The 26,870-nt window shown below is 38.8% G+C and overlaps 1 protein-coding gene across 9 annotated transcripts in view; it reads right to left on the minus strand.

Annotated features, from left to right (window-relative positions):
• Window positions 1-26,870, minus strand: part of KLF12 (Kruppel like factor 12) — a 1,158,470-nt gene that overhangs the window by 103,785 nt on the left and 1,027,815 nt on the right. For all 9 annotated transcript variants that reach the window (XM_042927869.1, XM_042927832.1, XM_042927842.1 and 6 more), the window contains one exon: window positions 13,125-13,260. In XM_042927869.1, coding sequence (XP_042783803.1) covers window positions 13,125-13,260 — 136 coding nt within the window. The remainder of the gene's footprint in view (window positions 1-13,124; window positions 13,261-26,870) is intronic.

A 26,870-nucleotide genomic window follows, 5' to 3' on the forward strand; every position in this document is an offset into this window, starting at 1 on the left:
AGCGGCAGACTTCAGCTCAGGTCATGATCTCGCAGTTCGTGGGTTCAAGCCCCGCGTCGGGCTCTGTGCTGACAGCTCAGAGCCTGGAGCCTATTTCAGATTCTGTGTCTCCCTCTCTCTCTCTGACCCTTCCCCATTCATGCTCTGTCTCTCTCTGTCTCAAAACTAAATAAACGTTATAAATAAATAAATAAATAAATAAATAAATAAATAAATAAAGCTATAGTAAAAAATTAGTATTTTAACCGCACAATGTAATCAAACTTCCCAATAAAGGCTGACAAGAAGAGGGGCACCTGCGTGGCTCAGTTGGTTACGTGATCGACTTCAGCTCAGGTCATGATCCCACGGTTTGTGGGTTCAAGCCCTGCATCTGGCTCTGTGCTGACAGCCCAGGGCCTGGAGCCTGCTTTGGATTCTGTGTCTCCTTCTCTCTGCCCCTCCTCCACTTACACTCTGTGTGTGTGTGTGTGTGTCTCTCTCTCTCAAAAATAAACATTAAAAAAAAAATTTTAATGTTAAAAAAAAGCTGACAAGAAGATATCTTAATCCCTTGATTTAAAAAAGTCATTTATTTTTTCTTTAAAATTTTTAAAAAATGTTTATTTACTTTTGAGAGAGAGCGAGAGACCACAAGCTGGGGAGAGACAGAGAGAGGGAGACACAGAATCCTAAGCAGACTTCAGGTTCTGACCCATCTGCACAGAGCCGGATGTGACGCTCGAACTCACGAACTATGAGATCATAACTTGAGCTGAAGTCCGACACTTAACCAAGCCACCCAGGCGCCCCAGTTATTTATGTTTTCTAATCAATTTTCTCGCTTGCATTTTCCTGTCATGGATTAGAAAAGTTCCTCTAAATGTACAATTTAAAATTAGTTTTATATTGGCATTAGAAAGTGGAAAGTATCAGAACCAATTCCCTGCTGTCTTTCAGTTGCAACAGTGATTACACATACAGAACAAAATGGAAAATAGATACAGAATCGGACAGCAATACACATTTTGCTAAAAGGTTATAAAACTCTAGCTCAAAGATTTTGTTTTCAATTATCTGTAAAATTTTATCTGGGTTTTGTCACGATGGTAGCCCATAGCTATATAATTCCAGAATTCAGAGGGAAAAGGCAAATAGCTGATGTTATTTTTAGCTATTTTGTACGCTATAAAAGATTAATCAATGTTAATTTGAGTCTAAAGACTGACCATAACTACACTTCACAGATTTTGCTTATTCAGCTGGAATCAACTGCTTAATCAATATGTTTTAGTAATACCCTTTATTACATTTAGCAAAATGAAACACTTCTGAGAGTATAAACCCTGGAGATCAGAATTTACACTGTGAAATTCAGGTATTAAGACATAGTAAATGTACCTGTTATTACAGATTAAAAAAAAATACATCATTAAGGAATCTAGGGGGAAAATTTTATGAGATCTACCAGAACCACCTAAAAAAACATGACTAAAATTTACCAAGACTTAGAAAATTCGATTTTTAAAATAGGTATGTTAGTTAAATTCGATTGCTTCTATAAATTAACAGCCTTTCTTTTCTAAAATGTTAGTATGTTAGTCATCACTCTCCTAGAGCCCCCATTGCCCCAGAGAGGAATATGCTTCCACACACACTGATGCTGGGCTAGGTCATATGACTTTGCTCTGGCCATGGGATGCTGGCAGATGAGTGCCACGAGCAATGGCTTACAATGTGTTTGTACAACTGGGGTTGCCCTCTTACGCTGCAGCCATTGCTGTGAGAAATACATGCATGCCAGGGGTTGTCTGTTGGGTCTAGACAAAGGAGAGACATGAATAGTGCTACTCCAACAACCTTTGGACCTGCCCCAGCTGACCAGCTGATGCATGGAAGAAAAGTAAATGTTTTATGGTAATATGCCACTGAGTTTTGGAATGGCTGTCTACACAGCATCATAGTGGTAACAGAGGATGAATTTTTTAAAAAAGGAAACAAAAACAAAAACAAACGTACCTTGACAAGAGAAGACATATTTCTCTTAAGTGTTCACTTTTAAGCTTGGTGGTAGACTATTAGTTTACTGACTCAGTCATGTCCATATTTTTCTTCCCCCTTAGCCATGTTCTGCTCATTGGGACCATGCGAACCAGTCTTGGCCAATGGGGTATGGGCAGAAGTCACAGGGTGGGGACTCCCGAGAAAGCTTTTGAAAAGTGACACAGTTGGCTGGTATGTTCCTCTGGTTAGTTTGTTCTGCACTTTTACTCCCCTTCTGACTTGAATAAGGGCAAGATGCCTGGAGATGGAGCCTACTTCACACAAACCATTAGAAAGAAAGCCACAACTGAAGGACAACAAAACAGAAAGAAAGAAGACAGCTTCAGAACATCCTGAGCATATCCACTAACCTGTCCTGTTTACCTCAGACTTCCTCTGCTACCAGGAAAGTAATTCCATATTCCACATTTAAGCTCTCTAGTCAGGCTTATTGTCATTTTCAGCCAAAAGTAACCAGTATTTGGAAAGATATGTAAATGGATAGATAGGCAGGTAAGTAAACAGACTGACATAAAGAATTTCATTCAAATTATTTTAAAAAGATCCAAACTTCTACCTAGAAGTAGTATTTGACTCAGTCTAATATTAAAAGTCACATTGATAAAATGATCATTTTAGCTAAGAATATACGATTACATTTAAATAAGTCACAGCTTCCGTTTTTATATATTTAGGTTTGTCTTTCTGTAAGTAGAAATAAAATAACATTAATCATGTATCAGGTAATTTTTAGACTACACTTTGATGGAATTAACTTTAGTTTATGATTTAAAGTTTGGAATTCTTTCCTGCACACTAATAATTTTTCAGACAGGCAGAAATATTCTCAAAATTTGCTGGCATTTTTACAATACTAACTGCACATGGTTTGAGGTTTAATTTTTTTTTTAAATGTTTTATTTATTCTTGACAGAGAGAGAGAGCATAAGCGAGGGAGGGGCAGAGAGAGAGGGAGACACAGAATCTGAAGCAGGCTCCAGGCTCTGAGCTGTCAGCACAGAGCCCGACGTGGGGCTCGAACTCACAGACCGCGAGATCATGACCTGGGCCGAAGTAGGACGCTCAACCGACCGAGCCACCCAGGCGCCCCAGAGGTTTAATTTTTAAGATAAGTTATGATGCATATTACATTTCAGCTGGCTGGTGATCCTCAGCGATGCAATTGTGTAAGTGGATGGCAAAATATCACAGTCAAACGTCAACCTGATAAGATTCACTCTTATCCAAGCTATCTTTTTCTATCTGTATTAGATTTTCCTATATAGCAGCAGGTTCTCCATGAAAATCTAGCCTTCAATTTTTTATTTTCATTTGATGCATGTAAGTAAATGTATTCAAGGAGATTCAAGTGTGTGGGAAAGTGCTATAAAGTAAAGGAAAATTATGGTACAATGGCTATAACTCATAAAGAGTAATAAGAAGAGAGAGTGTCTAGAGCATTTGACTGAAAATAGAAAAGATTATATCCTGGTGAATTGAGTTAATTTCAAATATATTACAGTATGGTTTTCTATCATGTGTACTCTCTCGGACTACATTAATAAATGAAAGAGTGATGAATAGTTCTGGGAACTTGTAGCGAAACTTATTAATATTTCAACATTATCACTGAGTATCTATGTCAACACACATCAAAAATGCATGAGAAATGACTACCTACACTCACAAGTTACACCCATTAGGAATATATATGAGAAATATAAATGGTGTACATAAATTTGCAATGTGAGTATAGGTAGGATGTATAGCAAAAAAAAAAAAGCTACATAAAGATCTCACATGGAGAAGTATGTCAAGCAATTAAAAGCAAATTAACACTTGCAATCAGTTTGCAGTATACAGTGTGACCACATAAAATACCAACATATTTCAAATTATGAATCATCTTAGAAATTACTAATACTAAAAAAAAAAAAATTAAACATAAAAGTAGCAAAACTATGTAGCCACTCTCAAATAAAAGTGGCTCATCAATTCTATCCATGATGTAACTTTGGAATCCCCTACTTAAGATATAAAAACCAAAAGTTTGGTTTTAAAAGGCCTGATTTCTAATTTTAAATTGATCACCAAGAAGTAGTAAATTCATACTAAAATGAGTCATGGCAGTTTAAAAAAATAAATCAATACACAGTTAACCCAATCATTTCCAAGTGGTTAGGAAAGCAAAGCAGTGTATATCTATAGCATACAGAAGATGTTCAATTCAGTTGGGGGGAGGTCAAACTGATGATTTAGCATTAGACATGAAGGAGAAAATGCCTACCACAGAAATGAGAGATATAAATCACTCTCAAAACAGCAACACCAGGGTAGTGGCTTTCACATATGATACCTTATTTTATTTTACTTTTTTAATGATCAAAAAGATTCATGCACAAAAAGTTTTGACGATAAGCTCGTACTTAGAAAAATAGTTACATCATTTTTAGAGAAAAAGTACTTACTGGCTACTACAAGGTACGGTAATAATATATTTTTAAAGACCTTCTAGGATAATAGAAATTTTTGAATGATCAGGGGCTACAAAACTAGATTTCAAGAACCCAGGCCTAAAAGAAATAAACAAATGTTTGAAAGGGAAAATTTGTTTTGCACTTTTCGTTTGCTTTTTGATTCTTGTTTTGGTTAAATTACTGCAGATTCCCTTAGGAAAAGAGAATTTTTGTCATAGCCCAGAGGAAAAGTATGAGTGGATAAAAAGGTTCAGTTCTGCCCCCTGCCCCGTAGGGATGGAATGCTGGAATGAATAGTATCTATGGAGCTCAGTTTCTTCTGCAAGATCAAGGAATTCTAAGCAATGTTCTCTAGTTGGTCAGCTAGTTTGTTTGCCTATTTACTCATTCCAGAACATTCCTGTCTTTAGATTTTCTGCACTTGTTATTCTCTCAAACGCTCTTCCTTTAGATCTCCTTGAGATGATGTGACCTCATACCTCTTCAGGTCTCTTCCTAAAACACAGTCTCATTAGTTCTTCCCAGAACATCTTAATGTAATAGTGACCAATTTCTTCCACCTCCACACAGCCTAACATCCATATCCTGCTTCCTCTACTTTACATGTATCTCTATTTATCTCTCTGTCTATATATATATCTATATACCTTCATACCACAAGAGTCTGTGTCTAACCACGGAAACTGTGGACATCTAGGCAGCACTAGTCATATCCACACACCCACAAGAATGCAAACGGCAGCCTTTGGGATGTATAGTGCTCACCCTGCACCATCATGTGCAGCTTCCTTGAGACTGGTATTTGCAAAACACAAAGTTGATCATGCTGTTCCCACTGAAAGCCTATCCACCTCTCCCGATTATCTACAGAATAAATTCATCCTTCCTGATCAGGTCCCTACTGCCTTCCCAAGCAACCTCATCTCCATTTCCCTGCTACATTCACCCATGCAGCAGTCATTATGAACTTGTGCACCCCTACCGCCCATCAGTGCTCTTACATATTCCAGACTGAGTTATGCGTACCCCTCTGCTCTCTCACTGCAGCCCTTCGTATGCTTTAATCTTACCGTGCTTTACTTCACCTCGTATTATTCTGACTCTGAGCTCCCTGTGCTGAGGCACTTTGCATCACTCATCCTGTATCCTCAGCATGTAACACGGGGTCGAATAAGTCAATTAACTACTCAACAAATGAACACATCACTTAACTTGGTAATCCATAAAACAATTCAAATATCAAATTATTGGCCAAATCTGAGCACATTTTTTTTTTATTTTTTTTAATGTTTATTTTATTTTTGACAGAGAGACAGAGACAGAGCATGAGTGGGGGAGGGGCAGAGTGAGAGGGAGACACAGAATCCAAAGCAGGATCCAGGTCTGAGCTGTCAGCACAGAGCCCAATGCGGGGCTGGAAATCACAGACCGTGAGATCATGACCTGAGCCAAAGTCGGATGTTCAACCTACTGAGCCACCCAGGTGCCCCATTGAGCACATTTTTCTTAATTTAAAGAGGGAGCAACAGTGTCCCACTGAAGCAGATATAAGGGATTATGTGTGGATACACCGTCTCCATCTTGGTATTAAACACCCAGAAACTGAGTTCATTGTTCTTTAGGGTTGGGACACTGAAGGGCTAATTCAGGCTAAGCATACACTTTAGGTTTATCTGTGTTCATTTACCGAAAGTCAGTAGCTTTTTCTGAGCTCCTTCAAAAGAAGAGCAACCCGAAAGCGTTGACCTCCCCTGGTGAGAGAATGAATGCCTCTCAGATTCACCAGTCAGTAGCCATGACAGTCACTATCAGAGATCTCGACTTCTATCTAATGATGTGAATCATAGCTGTTTCTTTGGTAGGACACAAGTGGGGATCTGAAGGTGTCCCAAACGTGTTAGGCTTACTAAATAAAAATATAGCTTCTTTTAATGAGACAAGAATCTAGGAAAGATCTGAGAAGTCCTTTGACATGTTGAGCTCTTTGGCTTTTTCTCTGGGCACAATCAGCTCAGTTGGTTTCATTCTCATCAGCAGATAGAAGAGAGACATGATCCAAATACTCTCAAGGGGTGCAAAACAAGATGACACAGTACCATTTTAAGCCGTGGACAAACTTCCCTTTTATAGATTGACAAAAAGCCAATTCTACAAGGAATGTTCATTTTTGAGGTTTGGGAATATCAGCCCGTATGTTTATATTAAAACACACTTGAAAACCATGTTTCTCCCGACAATAAATTCTTTAAATAAAATAGTATCAGTGAAGTTTGTATGAAAAACACTAATATCTTTGTATTTTATTTTCTTACACTTCAATATAATGTATGTGATTTATAGAAATGGGATAGCTTTAAAAAAAAAACTCTGAGAAGGCACTCGATAGACTTATTTCTCTCTATCAGATTATATTTAAAGTAACAATGAGTTTAAAGATAAAAAATTTGAAATTATTTCATAAATGTTGGATACGTGGGATTCGAGGTTCAAAAAACTGCTAATTTTGGATAGTTGGCGGTTTAGAGATATTAAAACCACAGCATAAAGACAGAAGCTGCCTTCATAAAGGAATATGGGTTTATAGAAAGACACATTTGGATTTGAACTTGAGCTCTGCAAATGACCAGCAAATTACGCTGGTAGGACCAGCGTATGGCATTTTCATAGTTCTGCCAAAAAGTAGGGTGTCAGTTACAATTCCTTTGTTTTCACTTTCTTCCTCATCTCTTGCACTGTTCTCTACTATAATTTAAAAGACATTAACAAAATCATACAGGAAGAGATTAAGAGAAACAAGAGGAGGTATTCAAACGATTCAGGATGAGAAAAATGAGAACAAAAACACAAACAAAAACCACTCAAGATTTCTGACCCTTTTTTATCATTAAATGCACTTTTCTAAATGAAGAACCATGATGTTTGAACTAGCAGCAAAGTTTGAAATAAGAATAGGGTATCTAACTTGCTACCATATCGGTTCTTTCAAAGAACACTTAGGTGAAAATGTGCTAAAGATAACGCTCTTCATTTCCAGAAATTCAAGCAATTTTTAAGAAGGTACCTTCACATGAGCAATACTCCTGTGAACAACACTCATGTGAACCACACAAGGGTTAGGGAGGCTGACACCCTTTGTGGGAAAGAATCCACGTGTAACTTTTGAGTCTCCCCAAACTTAACTACTAATAGTCTACTGCTGACTGAAAGGTTTATCAATAACAGAACCAGTCAATTAACACCTATTTTGCATATGTATTACATACTAAATCCTTACAATGAAGTAAGCTAGAGAAAAGAAAATATTAAGAAAATCATAAGGAAGAGAAAATACATTTACAGGATTCGACTGTATATATAAAAAAAAAAATCTGTGTATAAGTGAACTCGTACAATTCCAGCTCATGTTGTTCAAGGGTCAACTGCAATAAAAACCGGGAGGAAGACAGTGAAGTGTTTTAATTAAGCTTAAATGTACTTGACAATGAACCATTTAAAAAGAATATCCTTTCATCAAGTGCCAACATCAGAGATGCTAGCCGAAGCAAAAAGTTACTAATGCCATTAATTTTGTTGCTTTTCTTCCCTCTGAGAATCATAATGAAGATCAGTGAGGGCACACTGCTCAGATACGGTAGGTGTTCAACAGTCACGTGCATGCACCAATTCTCAAAGGACTGACACTGAGAAACACAGGTACGTCTCCTGAAAATCGTCATCTGCTTCCCTCACCCCCAACCTACCCTTTCTCACTCACTGTTACTGAGTTACTATACAGGTTTCCCCCACCACCAGAAAGTAGAACATTCTCCTATGAAACCTTTGGTAAGCCAAAATGGTGTAGAGCGAAGAATGACCCGTAAATTTTATGGAAAAGTTTTTGAGCATTCCCAGACCCCCAAAATAACCTCTCTTAGGCCTTTGTGATGTCTTAGGGCATGTCTTGCTAACAAAGGCACACAATTAATGGAGATAAAGCACAGCTGTTCACAGACACAGCTCAAAGCTCTGAAAGCTAGGTGCTGAGATGCTGAGTGTGGTTCCCAGGGAGGGAGCCTGGTAGAGCTGCTCTCGCTGCTGAAGAGTATTGGGGGAAAAAAACCCAACAACAATACTGAACACCATTTTTGCTTTTCACCGGTTTTTTGTAAAGATGAAAATCCTCTTTGGATTCCTTTCAGTTAGCAAAAACAGGTGCTAACATAGGTCTTTCATAAAAGCAAAGTGGCATAATGGGAACTTTTGAAAGCAGGGGATGCCTGTATCTAGATCCGTATTCTTCTAGTTTAAGGTCTGTGCCTGGTTATGCTGAAATTTCTCTCAGGAGATGTTCTAATTCATTTACACTTTAGTCTGAACAAAGTTGATTATCCTACTCCCAGTAACAAATGAGGGGTATGAATGTTTGGAATTAAGAGAAAAAGAAAAAAAGGGGGTACAGAAATTAGAGGGTCTGGGTAACACAGCCAAACTGTACCTATTTAAAAATATCATTGTTTTGCCTGGGGTTAGAGTTAATTACAATAATTTGCTCTAATCATGCGCCTGTACTTCTCTTTTTCCAAACACTTATTTCATAATTACGTTTGTCAAGTTGTTAAGGGTAACAACCCTATTTTACCATCCGAGGAAAAAAACAGACCAAAACAAAACAGATGTTCTATGAATTGCTGGAAGTTAGTTTTGTCACAATTACTGAACACATGGTTTCTGACTTGGACAGTATCTCCACAATTAAAATGAGAAAAGGGCAGAGCCTGCCTGTGGGCCTCTCTGTGGCTTTTACCAATGTATCTGAATTTGCTGAGCCTAAGCTGATAAATGGCAATCAAATGAACCAATGAAGGTGGTAGAAATGATAAGTTCAAGCGCAGTTCTCGAACTATACACACTGAAGTAACCTCACTTTCCGCTCTAATCCCAAGCAATGCTTTTTTATCTACAGACAGGAATATCTGAATATTTAGAGAGGAGGATGCAATTCTGGCTAACAACTGCATTTCAAAGCAAAGGAAACCTTTCTTAAACTGAAGATTTAAAAGTTCATTTTACAAGCCAGTAAAATGCAGAATACCAGACATTAGGAAAACATTTATTAGTATATTAAGGTTTATGCTGTTGTAGATATACAACGTCAATAAAGTAAGGCACCATATTGAAAACTCAAACTATGATGATTATGGCATGAGGCAAGACTATGAACCTGAATGGGAAGGGAGAGAAAGAGGAGCATCTGTTGGAGGTATTTACCCTGTGGGTTACCATGTTGTAAGGACTGCCCAAGGACAAGGCAGTTTCATCCATTTCTAGTGTCAATCTTCCCTAATATCCTCCTTTCTCATCCTTTGCCTTCTCTTTCTTGATTGACAAGAAATTCATTGGCACCACTGCATTGGTGGCCAATGAATTAAGAGGCCAGCCTTTGAATCCTCTTAAATCATGACTCCTTTTGCCTTTGATTGGAACGTCAAATGTGTACTGGTTAACCAAGAATTTATAATATGCGATCTCTAATAAACATAAATCTTTCATTTTGTTGTCTCTCTACCTGTAGACATGCTTCTCAATATGACTCTCCCAACAAAGTTTTGCAAGCACAGGAAATAGGTCAACTGATGTCTTCTGGAATCCTCTCATCTCACATATGCCAAACTGATGTTTTAGACTTTTATTATTTAACATGTTATTTTATTGATCATAGTACACTGAAATCTTTGCTTGTTTGACAGCTTTTGAGTTAATAACTGATAGCTTCTGAGAAGGCATCAAGATCCAAAGGCAAAACAGAAAGAGAGAAAACAGAAAATAAACGACAGCAACATGCATTAAAGAATCAAGGAGAAACTGAGAGGAGCAGAAAGACGTGCTTATGACTGTACACATTGAAAGAGAACTTTAGGTAAACCTAAGTACAGATTTTTTAAAAGTGTCTAACAAGGATTATATATTTATTTGTCCCAGAATAAAATTGTTCTCAGTATATTACTGTAAGTTTTGAAATACACCCGTATTTAAGAGGTCTCTACAGAGCACACTTTGTGCTTCCTCTAACACTTTCTTGTACTTCCTGGTGTTTACACACACATACTCCGTCTTGAACGATGGTTAATTAACTATTGATGGGTCCTGGCATTCTAGGGCTTCCCAGGTGACGGCTCCATATTCTTTACTAATCGTTTAATGAAAACACTTACATGAATAATGAATCTGGCATTTCCCTAGATACACATGCAACTTTTGTAATAGTAATAAAGGCAGGCATATGTAGTTAAACAAGATACTGTGGCTTGAAAATGTTTTCACAAATCAAGTCAGAGAGGTTATGCTGAAAATGAAGCTCCAGGTTTTGAAGCTGCTGTTAAAATTTCACATTAAAATATGCTATATGTTATAAGCTCATAATATTAAAAGAAACAGTTATACTTGACAAGTTAATACCGTTATTTGTTAAGTCCTTAATAAAGTAAGCACAATTGAGATCTTCATAATCATAGTTCCGAACTTTAAAGTTTGAATTAAAAGCAACATACCCACATCTATAAACACACATACACACAAACTATACAATGTCTCATAATGACGCAGGAAAACGATATGATTAAAATGTCTATGAAACCTACTATTCACCTTAGAATTGAAACTTGTCATTATTTAGTCTAATTTTAGACATGGATCTTAAGACTTAGATTACACAAACCAGGCCTGATCACTGATTTAGTGGTGACTAAGCATGCCACCATTTTAAACAGGATTTCATCAACCCCTTTGATTCAATACCAATCTTGGCTCAAATGAACATTTGCTTTGGAGAAACTAAGTGACTACAACCAGTTATTTGAACACATGAGTGAAAAAAAGTTTTTTTATAGGGGTTGAAATGCAAGAATATCATTGGAAACAAACATTACAAGTACTCTTAGAAAAAGATCCATTTTTGGAGTCAGAAGTCCAAAACTTTGCCTTGTTACTATTTATCAGATGACTCTGTAGGGGTCATTTAACTTCTCTGATCCTGAGTGCCTTCATTTGTACAATTAGAATAACAGTATTTGCAACATTTTAATTTCCTAGTTGTCTTATACTACACACTATTACTCTTACCATAAATAATTATATTCCTAATTCCATAATTAACTGAACAGCCTTCTGTGTGCCGAAACTTTATGGCTCGATTTTTATATAACTTATATAACTTTTATATAACTTTATATATATTTTTATATCACATCCTCACAATGGTCCTATAAGGTAAGTGCTCTGATTTTTTATACAGACGAAGAAACATCTCGGAGTGGTTAAATAACTTGCCAAAAGCCACACAACTATTAAGAGCTTAAATATAAATTTGAATTCAGATCTTTGACTCCAAATTTCATTTTAGATCCACTATATCCTGTTTCCCCTAATATACCATATATATTTGTGTGTATGCAAACATATATATAATATAAACATATAATATGTATTACCTATAGAACACAGAAACATATTATTCATTTTATATATACACATATGTTTTCAATTCTAAAATGCCATACTAGTGTGTGTGTGTGTGTGTGTGTGTGTGTGTGTGTGTGTGTGTGTGTTAAAGATTACAAAGACTAAGGCATGGAGCAGGGTCAGTACTTAGTCAATATTTGGGAAAAGGAATTAAAATATGGGAAGCGACTAAGATCATTTTGAGTGAACTGTTAATTCATGTATCAGCAATAACAGAGGCTATTTAAATCCCATTCTTATGTAAGATTATGTTTTTAAAATTATTCTATAGAAAAAAATATACAAAGACTGGTCATAGGTTCAATTCTAGATACAGAATTACCAATGATGGAAAAGCAACTGTCTTCCATAAGCAAGGGATGAAACCTAACTTTATGGTCTAGATAAACGAAGAGAGACAAGATCTCTTTAGGGGCACCTGGGTGGCTCAGTCGGTTAAGCATCCAACTCTTGATTTTGGCTCTGGTCATGATCTCACAGTTCATGGGATCGAGCCCCCCCATCGGGCTCTGTGCTGACAGCACAGAGCCTGCTTGGAATTTTCTCTCCGCCCCGCCCCACCCCCGCTCCTCCCCAACTCAAGCGTGTGCACGCCTGTGCTCTCACTCTCTCTCAAAATAAATAAATACAATTTTTTTAAAAAATGGAGACAAGATCTCTTTAAAAATTACATATGATTCTGAATTTTCAAAGCGATGAAACATCATCTTCCATATTTAAAATTTCAAAAAAGCTATTCTGTACTTTCCTATCAAAACAAGATACATAATACTTGCCATATTTTATTTCTCTTGACTGTTGTGTGTGAATAGTAACAATGATGATGATAACTGACATTCAAAAAGAACAATATATTTTTTTCCAGAGTTAAGGAGAAGAGGTTAGAGATATTAGGAAAGATGCACAGAAGTCTCATTTCTAATACAAGCACACATTTTCAGCTATGTAAAATACTCCAAGCTTTCCCCTAATCTGCTCCCGAAGAACGTCAGGCCAAGTGCAAGGGTGCTGACACGTGTGCTCATTCAGAGCTAGAATGACAAGCCCTGGGACCAGAGATGCTGCTGCTTCCATTACCCACTGAATACCGTGGCGATTCTTAGTTCATCCTGAGAATGTGGTACTTACTCTTGTACTGCTCTGGCTATGGAAAGGGCCGTAGATCCAGTCTCATTAACGCTATCTAAGGTCACATTTGGCAGGTCATCATCGTCACTGTCACTTTTACTTTGTCTGGGAGATAGGCCTCGGGGGTCCATTTGTGCTGGGAAAAAAAGGCATATATAATGAATTAAAATTAGCGTGCAGAAAGATAACCTTGTCCTGGACCAACATCAAGCACGGCATGTCTCGTCTGTGCCTATCGCGCACATGGAACTCTCTAGAAATCCCAGGAATTCGTGAAAGTGGCGCATTTAATGGACTGAGTGCTCACTGACTTTTCCCTTGTTCGCTTGATTTACAATACCTCAATCAGCTCTCAACAGTTTCAGGGGATGACTACAGAAACAGAAAGTATAAAATCCACAATACTATTAACTCCTGAGTGGTCAGAAGCTGATTAGGTAGCTCATCAGTTACTGTGCAACCCCTGGCTCTTCCTTCTTGCTTCTGCTGCCAGAGTTCAGGCCATTTCACTGCTCGTTAGCACGTTCCCTGGAAGGCGGGGAGCACAGATTTTACCTGCCTATATAGCTCTCTTAATAAGCCTAAAGAAGAGCAAGGTTTACAAGACTAAAAGTTGTAGGTATTTCTCATACTTCAGTGAATACTGTCTCACAGTTCATTACTGCTCTAAGTGGAGATCTGAGTGCCCCAAAATGACAGAAGTAGCAGCATTTTAAGTGTATGTTTTATGTGCCAGAAAGTGTTCGTCTCCACACTGATTTCATTTTTCAGAAAGGCATTTCCAGCTAGGATTCTCCTCCCACCGTGAACTTGCCAGCAAAGCAAGAAATAGCCCTATGTTCTGTGACCCCTGCTGACCAGGACCATCAGATCCTTTCAAATGAGAGGATTACCATCAGCATTTAGTATGTGAATGCATATTTTTAAAAGTTAGACTTCATTTCCATTTCCTCCTATGAACAGCCTTAGCATCCACCACTGTCTAGGATTTCCATCAGCCCTCACCTCAAGCACAGAATAAGCACACCTTCTAAATTAAAAGTATTGGACTAGCTACACAACTGCATTATTAAAATACATGACTTCAGCCCCAGCCAGCTGCAGCCAGACTTCTGCCCTTCAAACCTGCCTGTAAGAGATTTCTAAAACCACCACTGCTCACAAAGAAAAACAAAATGAACTTCACATCATGGTTACAATGACATCTTTTTACAATTTCTTTTTTTCTTAAATCATTTTTTTTGTATTGTAAATTGTACGTTAGGTAGAACCACTGGGAAATGTTGATATTTCACCATTTTTTACCCACAAAAAAGACCATTTCTTGTGAGTCTACTTAATACTTACAATATGAATAGAAAAACCTAGAGAGTTTCAACATAATTCTAACTAAACTTGGCTAGGAAGGAACTTACATCTGTTAAATCCATTACCCTAGTGTATGTGACATACATTCTGCCTGTAAATATAAACATACCAGAATATATTCTGAACAAAGGAAGGGCTTGGTAAATGTTTGTTAAAAGAGAAAATAATCAATTCAAACAATCTAAAGCAGTGGTCCTCAACCAAGGACAAAACTGCCCCCCACTCCCCCTAAGAGACACTTGGCGATGTCTGGCTTGTCACATTCTGATTTGTCACGACTTAAGGGGAAGGGGATCTCGTGGGCAAAAGTCAAGGACGGTGCTAGATACGCTACAATACACAGGACAGTCAGTCCCCCATGACAGAGAATTATCCAGTCGAAAACGCCAAGAGCATGCAAATTGAGAAACTCTGATCCAGAGATTTAAGAGTTTGGGTGCCTGGGTGACTCAGTCCGTTACGCGTCCGACTCTTGGTTTCGGCTCAGGTCATCACGGTTGCTGGGATCGAGCCCCGAGCCCTGTGTTGGGCTCTGTGCTGACAGTGTGGAGACTGCCTGGGATTCTCTCTCCCTCTCTTTCTGTCCCTCCCAGTCCCCCCTCCTAAGTCAAAATAAATAAACAAACATTTACAAAAAAACTTTGGATGTATAAAAGTGTCACATCTTATGACTTCTGGTTGTATAACTACATTGTAATTTCAAAGCCACTATCCAATGACGTACACTATATGTTGGATTATTCATATTTTCTAGTCCTGTCCTCAAATTAATCAAGTCACGGTCATGTGACTCAGCACTCACAACTTCTCCAAATGCAGTATTCAGTTTCTCAAATGCCAGGAGTCATGCAGTGACACTCATCAAGAGTTATTGTTTTCTTTGTATGATACACAGTGGGACAAAAACACTGTTTATTTTCCATCTGATCTCTAAAGAAGATTCTCTAAATGAAGGATGTTGGGGAAACTCTTCAGGAAGGAAAGTAACCAGTTCCACAAGCATCTGACAACAGAGAGCCACCTAAGCATTCAGTCACTCCGAAGGGACTGAAAGCACCGAATCATTTAAGATTTATTTTGACTGAAGGCAGCAGAAACTGACTCAGGCCAACCTATATTAAACAGAATGCACTGGAAAGCCATTGAGCAGCTCACAGAATGGAAGGTAAGGAGGTAAAGATGAACAGCTATCACTCAAGCAGCACAGCACACAGGAATGATATAGGCATTTCAACAGGAATTCATAGACAGCGTCTTTTTGGGCAGCCCTAGAGTAGAATGATTCATTTGACAGTCATTCATGACTACTCAAATTGAGCCAAGAAAATGAGTATCAGATCTATCTAGGCTTCCAAATCACATATTGTGTGGTGTTACATACGCCTGTAAATGTCAGCAACTTAACATTTAAAGTTGTTGAAACATCATCTTGCCTGTGCCAAGATACCAAATTAACAAACAGCTAAAGAACAGAGAATATCCTGGTGGTCCCATTTTGCCCAAGAGAACTAGAGCCTCCGTGGAGAAGTAATACAACTCAGGGAAGACACGGGCAGTTCACCAATAAGCTCTCTGGCTCTGACAGCCTAACTGTAATAATGATTCCAGACAACTGGTGTGAGAGTTGATCATCTCAATTACGTTATGTTTATAACTTAATGAAAGTTTAAAATATGTTAAACATGGTATCTCTTTTGATGTACTTTTCAGGAACATCATAATTGAGGATTTCTTTCCAATATTTTCAATAAATATTATGAAATACATCTGCTACCATCATGCTGGGAAACTCTTTTTACCCATACCTTCAGCCAAGCTGAGGAAGTAATTAGAAAGGCTTTTTAAAATCTGCATTGCTGATTAGGTCAGATGATTAGCTTATCTACATACTTGCATAATTCTACTCTATTTTTATTAAACGTGGGATAGGAACATCTACCCTAGTTCACCTCTATTAGTCTTCCAGTTCCTCAGCTCATTTCAGAAGCACAGATTCTCTGAGGCACCCATTCAGAGAAAACGGAAAAGTTACCTGGACACCAGAACTAAAAACCCATCTACTCCTCTAAGTAAGAGAGCAGCAAATCAACTATAAACATCTGAAAATGATTTACATTTGAGATTTTGTTCCTTTTCAGTGATAAAGGGATCATATAGCTTTGGGTATCCCAGCTCATTGTTGATGGTGGCGTCATTGCTGAGTTGGAGGTGCTGTGGAACAGGGTGTGAGTTTCATACCATGTGACAAATCCCTAAGAAGGGAACCTCAGAACCCTAACACCTGTAGTTGAACATATTCACTCTAATTTTCTAATATGCATGTACAATAAACTATTCCTGTAAAGATCCTCCCAATAAATCATGTCTCCATATATCCATGCCCTTGTGTGGCTGCTTCCCATAATGACTCCAGACTTGGCTATATGACTTGACGTGGCCAAAGGAATATTAGCAAACACGACACAAAGCAAAAGCTTGTAAAGCACTTGCATATTGGGTTTCCCCTGGATCTGTTACTGTTTTTAGAACGTAGCCACCATGTGAAGGAACCCAAGAAAGCCTAAAATACACGCTGTTCAGCTGGAAGCCAACACCACCTGAGGTAAGTGACTCATTTTAGAATGACTGGTGACTTTCCAGCCACCAGATGATTGTAGCCATGAGTGACCCCGGTAAAACTAGCATGAGAACCGCCTGGCTAAACCCATCCCCAATTTTTGACTCACAGGATGGAAAGCAAATAAATAGTGGCTGTATCAATTTAGCAGATTTGGGGGTGCTCTGTTATATGGCAATACAAAATCAATGCACTCTCCCAGATTATTCCAGAGGTTTCCGGGCAATGATGTGGAATGATGTGTAACTACGATTACAGTGAGCCCATCACACTCCTCTCTAATCTCCTCCCAGGAGGCAACCCAGACTTAAGCAGCATAAATTTAAGTCGGCTATTAATAGAAGTATGGAAAATAAAAGTCACATATTCTGTATTATTTACTTCTCAATCCAAAACATTCAAAATGTATTTACAGTTACTTTGGCTTTAGAGGAATCTTTGATCCTTGACCTGCCTCAGGCAGGATTCTACTGGAAGGGTCTATCAGTTGGTATTACCATTCGGGTGAACAAAGCTTTTCTATCCCTTTTCTCAAACTCCTAGTGATAGGAGGGTCATATGGGTAGATCGTCCCAAGTAAGTGGCTAGCCAAAGCTAGTTTCATACGTTTGCCTCTCTTCAACTCACATGGGGCACTTGAACTTTATTTCCCCTCCCAGTAACAGTAAACTGACATAGACACAGAGACACCAATGTCCATTCTCACCTCCCCCACCTCAGCTTAGGTGTGGACAAAAGATTGAATGCTCTATCTTACGCAGAAATAAATTGGCCCATTCAGCTATTCTTCAAGGAAAGGAAGTTCTTCCATATGTCACCCTATTAAATGCAAACAATACAACAATCTATGAACATACATTGAAACTTTAAGACTAACATGTCCTAAAAGTGACTCACAGAAGGATTTATTCAATCCCTTTCAGCTTGGCCTGCCCAGGCTGAAGGACAGGGGACACCCGCAGAGGGAAGGGCAGGAGGCAGCTGGTGAGCAGAGGCTGTGGCGCTGCCAGCCTTTCCTTCCCCCTCTCTCAGCCACTGCTAGGCTGCCTGGTGCCTGCAGAAGCCCTCGCTGTTCATCCTACCAAGGCTGAAGCATGTCCCAGTTAGAGAAACACTGGCTTCCACAAGCGCTGCTGCTTTCTGCTCGAAAGAAGGGAGTGGGAGAATGGGGAGTATTGAGGGGAGGAAAATGAACACATGGTGGTCGGAGGGGAATGTGCAGAGGGAACACTCAGAGCATTATAGGCTAAAAGAGTCCTCTTGCACCACATTCTATGCAGGAATTGCTCTAAGAAGGACAGCTGCAGTGTTTCTTTAGATAAAAACAGAGCTCTGGCTTCAGAGAACATGGGTGAGACTTCTGGCCCCATCACTGGCAGCCTTCTGATGTTGGGCAATAGATTTCCCACCCTCTTAAACCCAGTTTCCTCCTTGCCAGTGCTGATGTGCCAGTAAATGAGATGATGCATGCAAAGCACTTGTTACCCTGCCTGGAATTTGGTAGCACATTACCATTCTGCTGTTTTTTAAAAATTTTTATGTTTTTATTTATTTTTGAGAAAAAGCAAGCAGGGGAGGGGCAGAGAGAGAGGGAGACAGAGAATCCCAAGGAGGCTTGGGGCCATCAGCGTAAAGCTCTATGTGGGGCTCAAACTCACGAACCACAAGATCGTGACCTGAGCAGAAACCAAGAGCTGGGTGAACACTCAACTGACTGAGCCACCCAGGTGCCCCAGCATCATTCTGTTTTACCCTGGCCGTCAATGTAGCGCTTCTCCAACCACCCCTTATATGACACTACTGCTAAATCCCTTCCCATCTCCCGGGCTGTTCGAAGTAAACAGTTTTCTTTTGAAATGTACCTAAACTGAAAGTACCGTCACAGAGGCAGAGTACATATTGGATAATATATAAAACCACTACTTCTCTTGATCCGAACATTCATTTATATATTCAGCCAACGGATATTTATTGGACACCTATGAGAAATCAAGCAGTCTTTTGGGTGCTGTGGAGAGAGCAGCGAACAAGGCAGATAAAAATTCATGCTTTCACCCTGGGGGGAGACAGACAATAAAAAATAAACAAGAAAAACATATACTCAGTCAGATAATGATAAGTGCCATGGAGGAAAAATAAAGTAGGCAAGAGGGGTTGAGGGGGCTAGAGGCTGCTGAGAGGTAGGTGAACAGTTTTAGAGAGGGTGGCCCGGAAGGCCTCATGGAGAGAATGGCAGCTGAGCAAGGACCTGCAGGAGTTGAGGGGAGGCTAGCAGATAGAGACTGGAGAGAAACGCAGCGCATTCCAGGCAGAGCAAGCAACAGGTGCAAGAACTCGAAGGTGGCAAAGTGTGTTATGTGCCAAAGGACCCACAAGGAGGTTTATTCCATTGCTCAAGCTGAAAAAGGGGTGAGGACAGACAGATGAAGAAATGCACAGCCCATGCCAAGATTCTGGGTTTTGCTCTGACTGGGAAGGGAAGCCATTTGGTAAGAATCACCCTGGCTATTGAGTCTGGAGCACAGGGGGACATCCAACCAGGGGTACAGGCGTTAAGAGTCATCCAGTGACATTAACATTCTCTGAAAACCTCGCCAGCTTTTTTTCTCTTTGGCCACTTCATGCTGGCTGCACATAGAGCACTCAACGAAAACTCAGGACTTCATTACCTGAAGGCCTACGAGGTATGCTTTTCCTAATATGTTTGTCCGACTGCTATCCTGACCTCATTTGCTTTCAGAATACCCACTGTTCAAATAGATGCCTGATCTTTCTAGCAGGTCAAGATACACGATGAGAGAAGAATTCATTAGTATATAAAGCTTAACTTCAAGTACGGTGAACTCCAAGACCAGAATCAGCTCTCCAGGGTCCCACGTTACTTACCGAAGTTTTGATTAAAATCACTTTGTTTTCTTTACTTTTGCTATTGCTAACGAACTGGTATGCCTCTACACAGTGGCAACTGTGATTGTCTACATCACCCCAAATGAAGATTTAAAAACGTAATCAATTATGTAAATTCTAGAATGTTGGTACTGTGTAGATACAGTATGCAATTTATTCATTTTTTTCTCAATTCCTATCTGTGCACTTGACAGAGTAATGGCTTCTGCTCCCATCATATTAAAAAAAATAACCTCATAATGTTATAATTCTCTAGTTGCAAGTACCACTTCTCAGTTATGATGCCACTGGACCTCTCTACAGCTTTCAAGACTGTTGATTATTGCTCTTCCTTTTCACTCTCAGCCTCTTAAAATTCTTTCCTCCCTTGGTTTCATGATGGGCACATTTAAGTCCTGTAGGTCCTGTCACTGTTTTTGTAAATAAAGTTTTATTAAATCATGCTCATTTATTTGATCTCTGCCTGCTTTAGTGACTCGATGGCCGAGTTGAGTAACCGTCACAGACACTCACATGGTACACCATAAAATACCATCTGGCTTTTCAGAGAAAGTATTTATTGACTCTATTGTACACCGATTTTCTTGAGTCAGTCAGTTCCTCCCTCCTCCCCTCCCCACATCCCTCTTTCCCTCCACACCTCCCCCTCTTTCTTTTACCTTCCTCTTCATCTCCTCTTTCTGCATACATCCAAATGTTCATTTTCCTCCGGAGTTTCCACTACCTACCCTCTTCTGCTTCTCTTTATGGGCGAGCTTCTTATTAATTCCACACAATTCCACACTTCCTACAATCTCAGTGACTATCTCCGAGGAAATGAATACCAAATTCACGTTCCCACCTCTGATCCTTCCCCTAAATTCCAGTCTTCTATTTTTGGCATCCTACTTCCACCTGATTATTCCAGTCATTTCAGACTAAGTGCTATTCTTCTTTAGAGTCTTGATTTTACCCATCATTCCCTTGGTCACCCAGGTTCAAAACTCTCATTCATTTGTACTCCTTTAAGGCAACTAATTGCTACTGCTTTTACCCCTAAATTTTTCTGGAACTGCTTCCTTCTCTTTTGTACTCCTTCCCAATGAACTTTCTCAAGGTACCGCTATATACATAAGTCTCATAGAGCATTTTTCCAGTAACTGAATGGATGCAGGGCTTTCCTCAAAAGATTCCCTATTTAAAAACCTTGAATTTTCCCACGATCTAACAAATACAGTTCAAGAGCCCTCCCCAATTATTCCACAATTCATTTTTCATTTGGAATTCTGATGAATCTTATCCTCAAGGCTCCTTCCTTAATCAGCTGTATCTGGCTATTCCCTTCCATCCACATTCAGGCAACAAAAATCTACCCTTCCTATAGAACGATGTCTTCTTCATGAGACTTCATTTCATTTTCTAACGGTACATAATCTCTCCTTTTCAAAAAAAACATGCATACTTTGTACTTACACATTTTTATGGAACCCTTGCACTTTCCATTTTGAATTATACCTAAGCAGAGTATAGTTATTTTACATCCCTTATTATTCTGTCTACACCTTGAGAGGAGAGCCATATCAATTATACTCTCTTGTACACAGTGAAATATAACATTGACTGATGATGATGATGGTAATAAATGCAGGTCCCTATTTGAAATGGTCACAGTGGTTCTCAGTTGGCAAAGATTTTGCAATGTAACGATGAAAGTGTCTAGTTCACATTTTATTTTAAAAATCACATTCTGGCTTATATTCTAATATTAACATTGTTGGGGGAAAAGTCACAATCATTAAATTTCTATTACTCGGTAAAGTCTCAGATAATTATATTTTGGGCTTGACTAGGCCAATGAATGGCATAGAAATGGAAATGTTTGTAACTTTTCGTCACTTTTTACCTAAATTACATTTAACAGGCTTTTCTTTCCCTTCAGGAAAATATTTTAAATAGTTAAACATACCTGTCATTTCTATAATATGAGCTACTGCTTGGAAACTTCAATGAAGGAATTTAATCATTTAAAATACAGCTTAAAAATTAACGTTTGTTGAGATTATTACAACAGTGACTAGGTTTCATTTTTCTAAAGAATCATGACTAAAACTACTTTTCATATTTGTAAAAAGAAAACACAGATTTACAACTGTCTTGTGTTCACTGGAAATATGTCTTAGAGCACAAAAGGCTTTTGTGATTAAAGAGTTCATAAAATTTTCCATTAATAAGTGGGCTTTTACACTATGCTTGGTAACCTTATACAACTCTCCAGAGTCGGCTAAGAGCCTTGAACTCTAGGAGCCCTCTGAGATAATCACGACACCACCATTTCCTGTTTCTTTCCATTTTGTCAATTCATTACTGCTCAAAACCCAAGCTAACCAGCTTCCATCAATTTATTCAAGTGAATCCACTTTAAGCAGGGATGATTTTAAACGCTTACTAAAAAAGTGATTTTGTGGTGAGTGCGTATGGTAGATAATGAAATCACCAAACTCATGTTCATGTGGAATGCGGAGAGATTTTAGGCATTATACCATGGCCTTTTAATTCACTCTTCTTATTTCACTTGGTCTTTTTGCTCTATTGGTTCGTAGACTGGATACAATTAAATCTTTTATGAAACAGACTGAGATCTGCTATAATAAGTTTAAGTACCACTGAGTCATGGTCCTTGTCTTAGGTGCTGTGGCCTGCAGAAAACCAACAAAGTTGGCATGCACAACTACTATGGCACATTTAGAATCAGTGTTGCTGTTGCCATCCTACCTTTCAAATACTTTGCTCTCCATGCCTCCTTTTAGGATATATTTAAGCCAGCTAGATTACAAGTAAGTCATAATCTATAATAGTGATTTCACCTGTCCTCTTAGACATGTGGGAGACCCTTAAAATTCTTGAAGATATGTTCTAAGACCATCAAAAATTCTCGAATTTGTGAATTATTTGCACATGCCACGGAACCTTTCTATGGCTTCCAAGGCTGCCCGTTATCCCTTTTCACTGTCACTTCTGGCCTCTTCTTAAGACTTTCTCTTTCCTGGGGTGCCTGGGTGGCTCAGTCGGTTAAACCTCCAACTCTTGGTTTTGGCTCAGGTCATGATCTCATGGTCGTGAGAGTGATGGTCATGAGATCCACGCTTGGCATGGAGCCTGCTTAAGATTCTATCTCCCCCTCTCTCTCTGCCCTCCCCTCTCTCTGCCCTTCACCTATGCTCTCACTCCCGACCGCACACGCTTTCTTTCCCTCAACAACAAAAAAAGACATTCCCTCTCCTTGGCTTCAAAAATGGTCACACTTGTCCTCGCACCCTGTAACACATTTCCATCTAGTTTTAGATTTCTTGTGCTCATCCTCACATCAATCATTAAAAAATATATATGAGCGTTTTCTTTCTCATTTGATTGGTAATTTACACATACCCATGCATATATTCTTCTCCACAAACAACTCACAAGAGTTGCTTTGTGGGGCACAAGCAGAGGGCACAAAGCACCACTAAGACGAGTCCCGTAACTGGGAGGCTCACTCATGAACAGACTCCCATGTTCCCATGACTCAAACTTGTAATTTAGCAAAATATCGATACTGCATACCAGACTTCTGGGGGACACTTGAGAAATATAGAAATCTTAGACGTTTTATCTGTGAATGCTACTGTGATGTCTACTGTGTTAAAATCATGGAAGGTAAATTTGCTTTATGAGGGCAAATGTAGGTGCTGACTCTTCTCTTTCTAATTTATGGCTTTGCATTGTCCTAACCTGGGGTGAATTTGTATTTGAAAATGACCTGTATATATCTTTGCGCCAAAAAGGAAGTATTGCTACATATTTTCCTCTGTTTCCATCTAGGTTGAAGCGTGTGCTTGTTCATGTCCTCATTTTATGCCAACTCCAAAGAGAGGAATTTGCCTTGTAAAACTGGATTAAAGGTGCTTTCCGTGTCATGTCTATGTTTGGTATGCTTTTGTAAGAAAGGATTAAGTCTATTAGTTTCCACCGATCCCTAACAAGCTTTTTTGTTTTGTTTTGTTTGATTTTAGAGACGTTATTTTGACGCTTTACTAACCATTCCCCTCCCCTTGAGATAATAAATTAGCAAGTCTCTGAGGATTTTGGTGAGATCCCTACACCAAGAAACGGATCATACTTCCTCTGGCCTCAGGTACATCCATTACATTGGGGCTCATTTGCTCAGACCTCTTTCTGAGTCCAGAGATGCAACCCTCAGACATGGGGTAGGGAAGAAGCCCATACAGGCAGGTGATGTGGACTCCAGAAATGACTCTGGAAGAACAAGGTCAAAGCTGTAATTCTGCCTAGAGATGGGCCAGGCAGCATAAATATTTTGAGAACACTATTAATATACGCTATATTGAGAGAGAACATGGAAAGTACACATTAGTCTTTTTTGCTTTCTTAACTTTAAGCTGGGTTTACAACTAACTTCTCTATGAAAGTCCATCTAGGTTCTGTGAAAAGAGAGTTTCTGAAGAAGACACAGGCTATCATGGAGGGTGAGGTCTTGGGTTTTCCAAGGCAAATGTCTGGTAGACTGAGTTATGCTTGAGGATGGTATATTTAGGTGTTAAACACAAAGTGTGATAGTGTGTTTTCTTTGAACATGGTAATAAAGAAATGTAGATTTTTTTTTTAATTGGTAAAAGCCAGTGACACTTACGTTTGGATTACTTCTAAAATTTATAATGTGCTAATAATATGCATTCCAAACATCATTTACCCTGATTTCCTTAATCAAAGCTGCCAAGTCACCTCCTCAGCACTAAGCATGAGCTGTCCCTGAGGCCAAGCAGAGATCTGAGAGGCCAGGATGGTTCGTTATAATCCACGCAAGTTCACATGCTAATGACGGGGATCTTCCTTGGTGTCTACCACATTTATACGATCAATTAAAAAAGATGTCAGGGGCCAAATCAACTCTTCAGCATTTATATTCTTTTTTCTCTTTCAGCTACTCCAAATCCTGAAAAGTTCTTCTTTCCATTGTCTCTCACAGCCAACAATATTTGGTGTGAAAGATAAAACATTAAGAACCATTTACCATACGATCCATTATTTTCTTTCTCATAAACTTGCTTATAAATTATTTATAGCTTTCTTTCACATCATTTTTATTTAAGAAATTTCCCCACAAATATGGAATTCCACACCTATTTATTCTCCCAACGGATTAAAAAAAAATCCTAACATTTTCAGTATTTCAGGTCATTAAAAAAAGTAAAATATTACAGAAAAAGTTGGTTCTTTGTTGTTGTTTACTAATTCGTTTCCTTCTTCCATAGTATCCTGGTGTATTTAAGTTTTTATCTTTTAACTGCATATATATCAATAAATGAATACAGTTTTGTTCTTTGAAAAACTGTATATAGGGAGATCATATTCTACAATTTATGTTCACTTAAAATTGCATTTGAGATTTCTTTACCTTCTTTCATTTAAAATTTTTCTAAAGTCTCAAGTCAGTCTGTGCATCTCTTCTCCTCCCAAACACAAGCAGGACTTAGCATGCTAGCACTACCCAGTGAACACTCCCACCTTCCCCCATGTTCTTCTTCATTACAATTTGGAATTTTGATTCATGTTCCATTTCCAAGAGTTAATTGAAATTTGTTTCTTCTCTTTTTTGTAGGTATTGACTTATACTTTTAAAACCAGTTCTAGGCTCACCTCTTCTTCTGGGTTTTCTTTCTTCAAAAGCATACCCTTAAGTTCTTTCAGCAAATTTGTGTGCGTGGTAAACTCTTAGCCAACATATGCCTGAAATAAATTTTATTTTGCTGGCAAGTGAATCTAGCTGAGAAGAGAATTCCAGGATCCCTCACTCAGTCCTCTGAAGAGATGACTGACTTGCTCTCTGGCAGTTGTTGCTGTTGACAGTCTTTGTTTTTCTTTAATTCCTTTGTTGATAAACTTTTGAGATTTTCTTTAGGACTCATGCCTGCCAATTTCAGGGCTGTGTGTCTAGATGCGGATTTATCTTTACTGATTCAACTATATTCTAAGAGTCATGGCTTCCCTAATTTTCCAAATCCCCGTATTTCTCTGAATATTGCTTTCTGAGTAACAGGTTCTACCTACTCCTATTTTATACACATCCTTTTAGATCAACTTTGGAACACGTCAATTCATATCTCGCATCTTTTTCTGTTGTTGTTTTTGTTGATTTTTCCACTTTATGTTGTTTCCTGGGTAAAATTCTCAGTACCATCTTTCAATTCATACATTTTTCCACTAACCTTTCTCAACATGTGGCAGTTGCCAAAACAAGAACTTGGGAATTCTCTACATTTATCTTCTCCCTTGTCCTCAACATCCATTTGGGCAACAAGTTCTGTCCACTGGATTTGCACTGGCACTGCCTCTGGGTGGGCCTTTGCAAATTCTCACCTGCCCCCATATGCTAACCCACCGACTTACAAGCGCTCGCCCCTGTAGCATCCCGTTCATATAGATGCCCCAGCTTGGCACACAATAACTCCTTCTTTCATATTTCCAGGATTCTGCATCTTTTTTTTTTTTTTAAATGCCTTTCCTTCTTCCTTTTACCTATGTGGATAAGGCAAGCACACACTGTCCTCTAAGAAAAATCCTTCTGAAATGATCACCACCCCTCCCAACCACTGAGCTTTGTGCCCCTTCCTTTGTGACCGGCCTCTGTGTGTCTACACTTATCTGTGTGACAGAACTTCCCATTATAGCTGCTTTGCCTCCTCCATTCACTCAGCTATAAGCTTCTTGTGGGCATCATCTGTGCATCGTAAATGTGGCTGAATCATATACGTGCATTGAATCAAATGGCTAAGTAAACAAATAGGAAAACATGGAACAATTCCTGTATAAGGCAAAAG

Source organism: Panthera leo, chromosome A1, assembly GCF_018350215.1.
Source record: "Panthera leo isolate Ple1 chromosome A1, P.leo_Ple1_pat1.1, whole genome shotgun sequence".
Lineage (NCBI taxonomy): Eukaryota > Metazoa > Chordata > Mammalia > Carnivora > Felidae > Panthera > Panthera leo.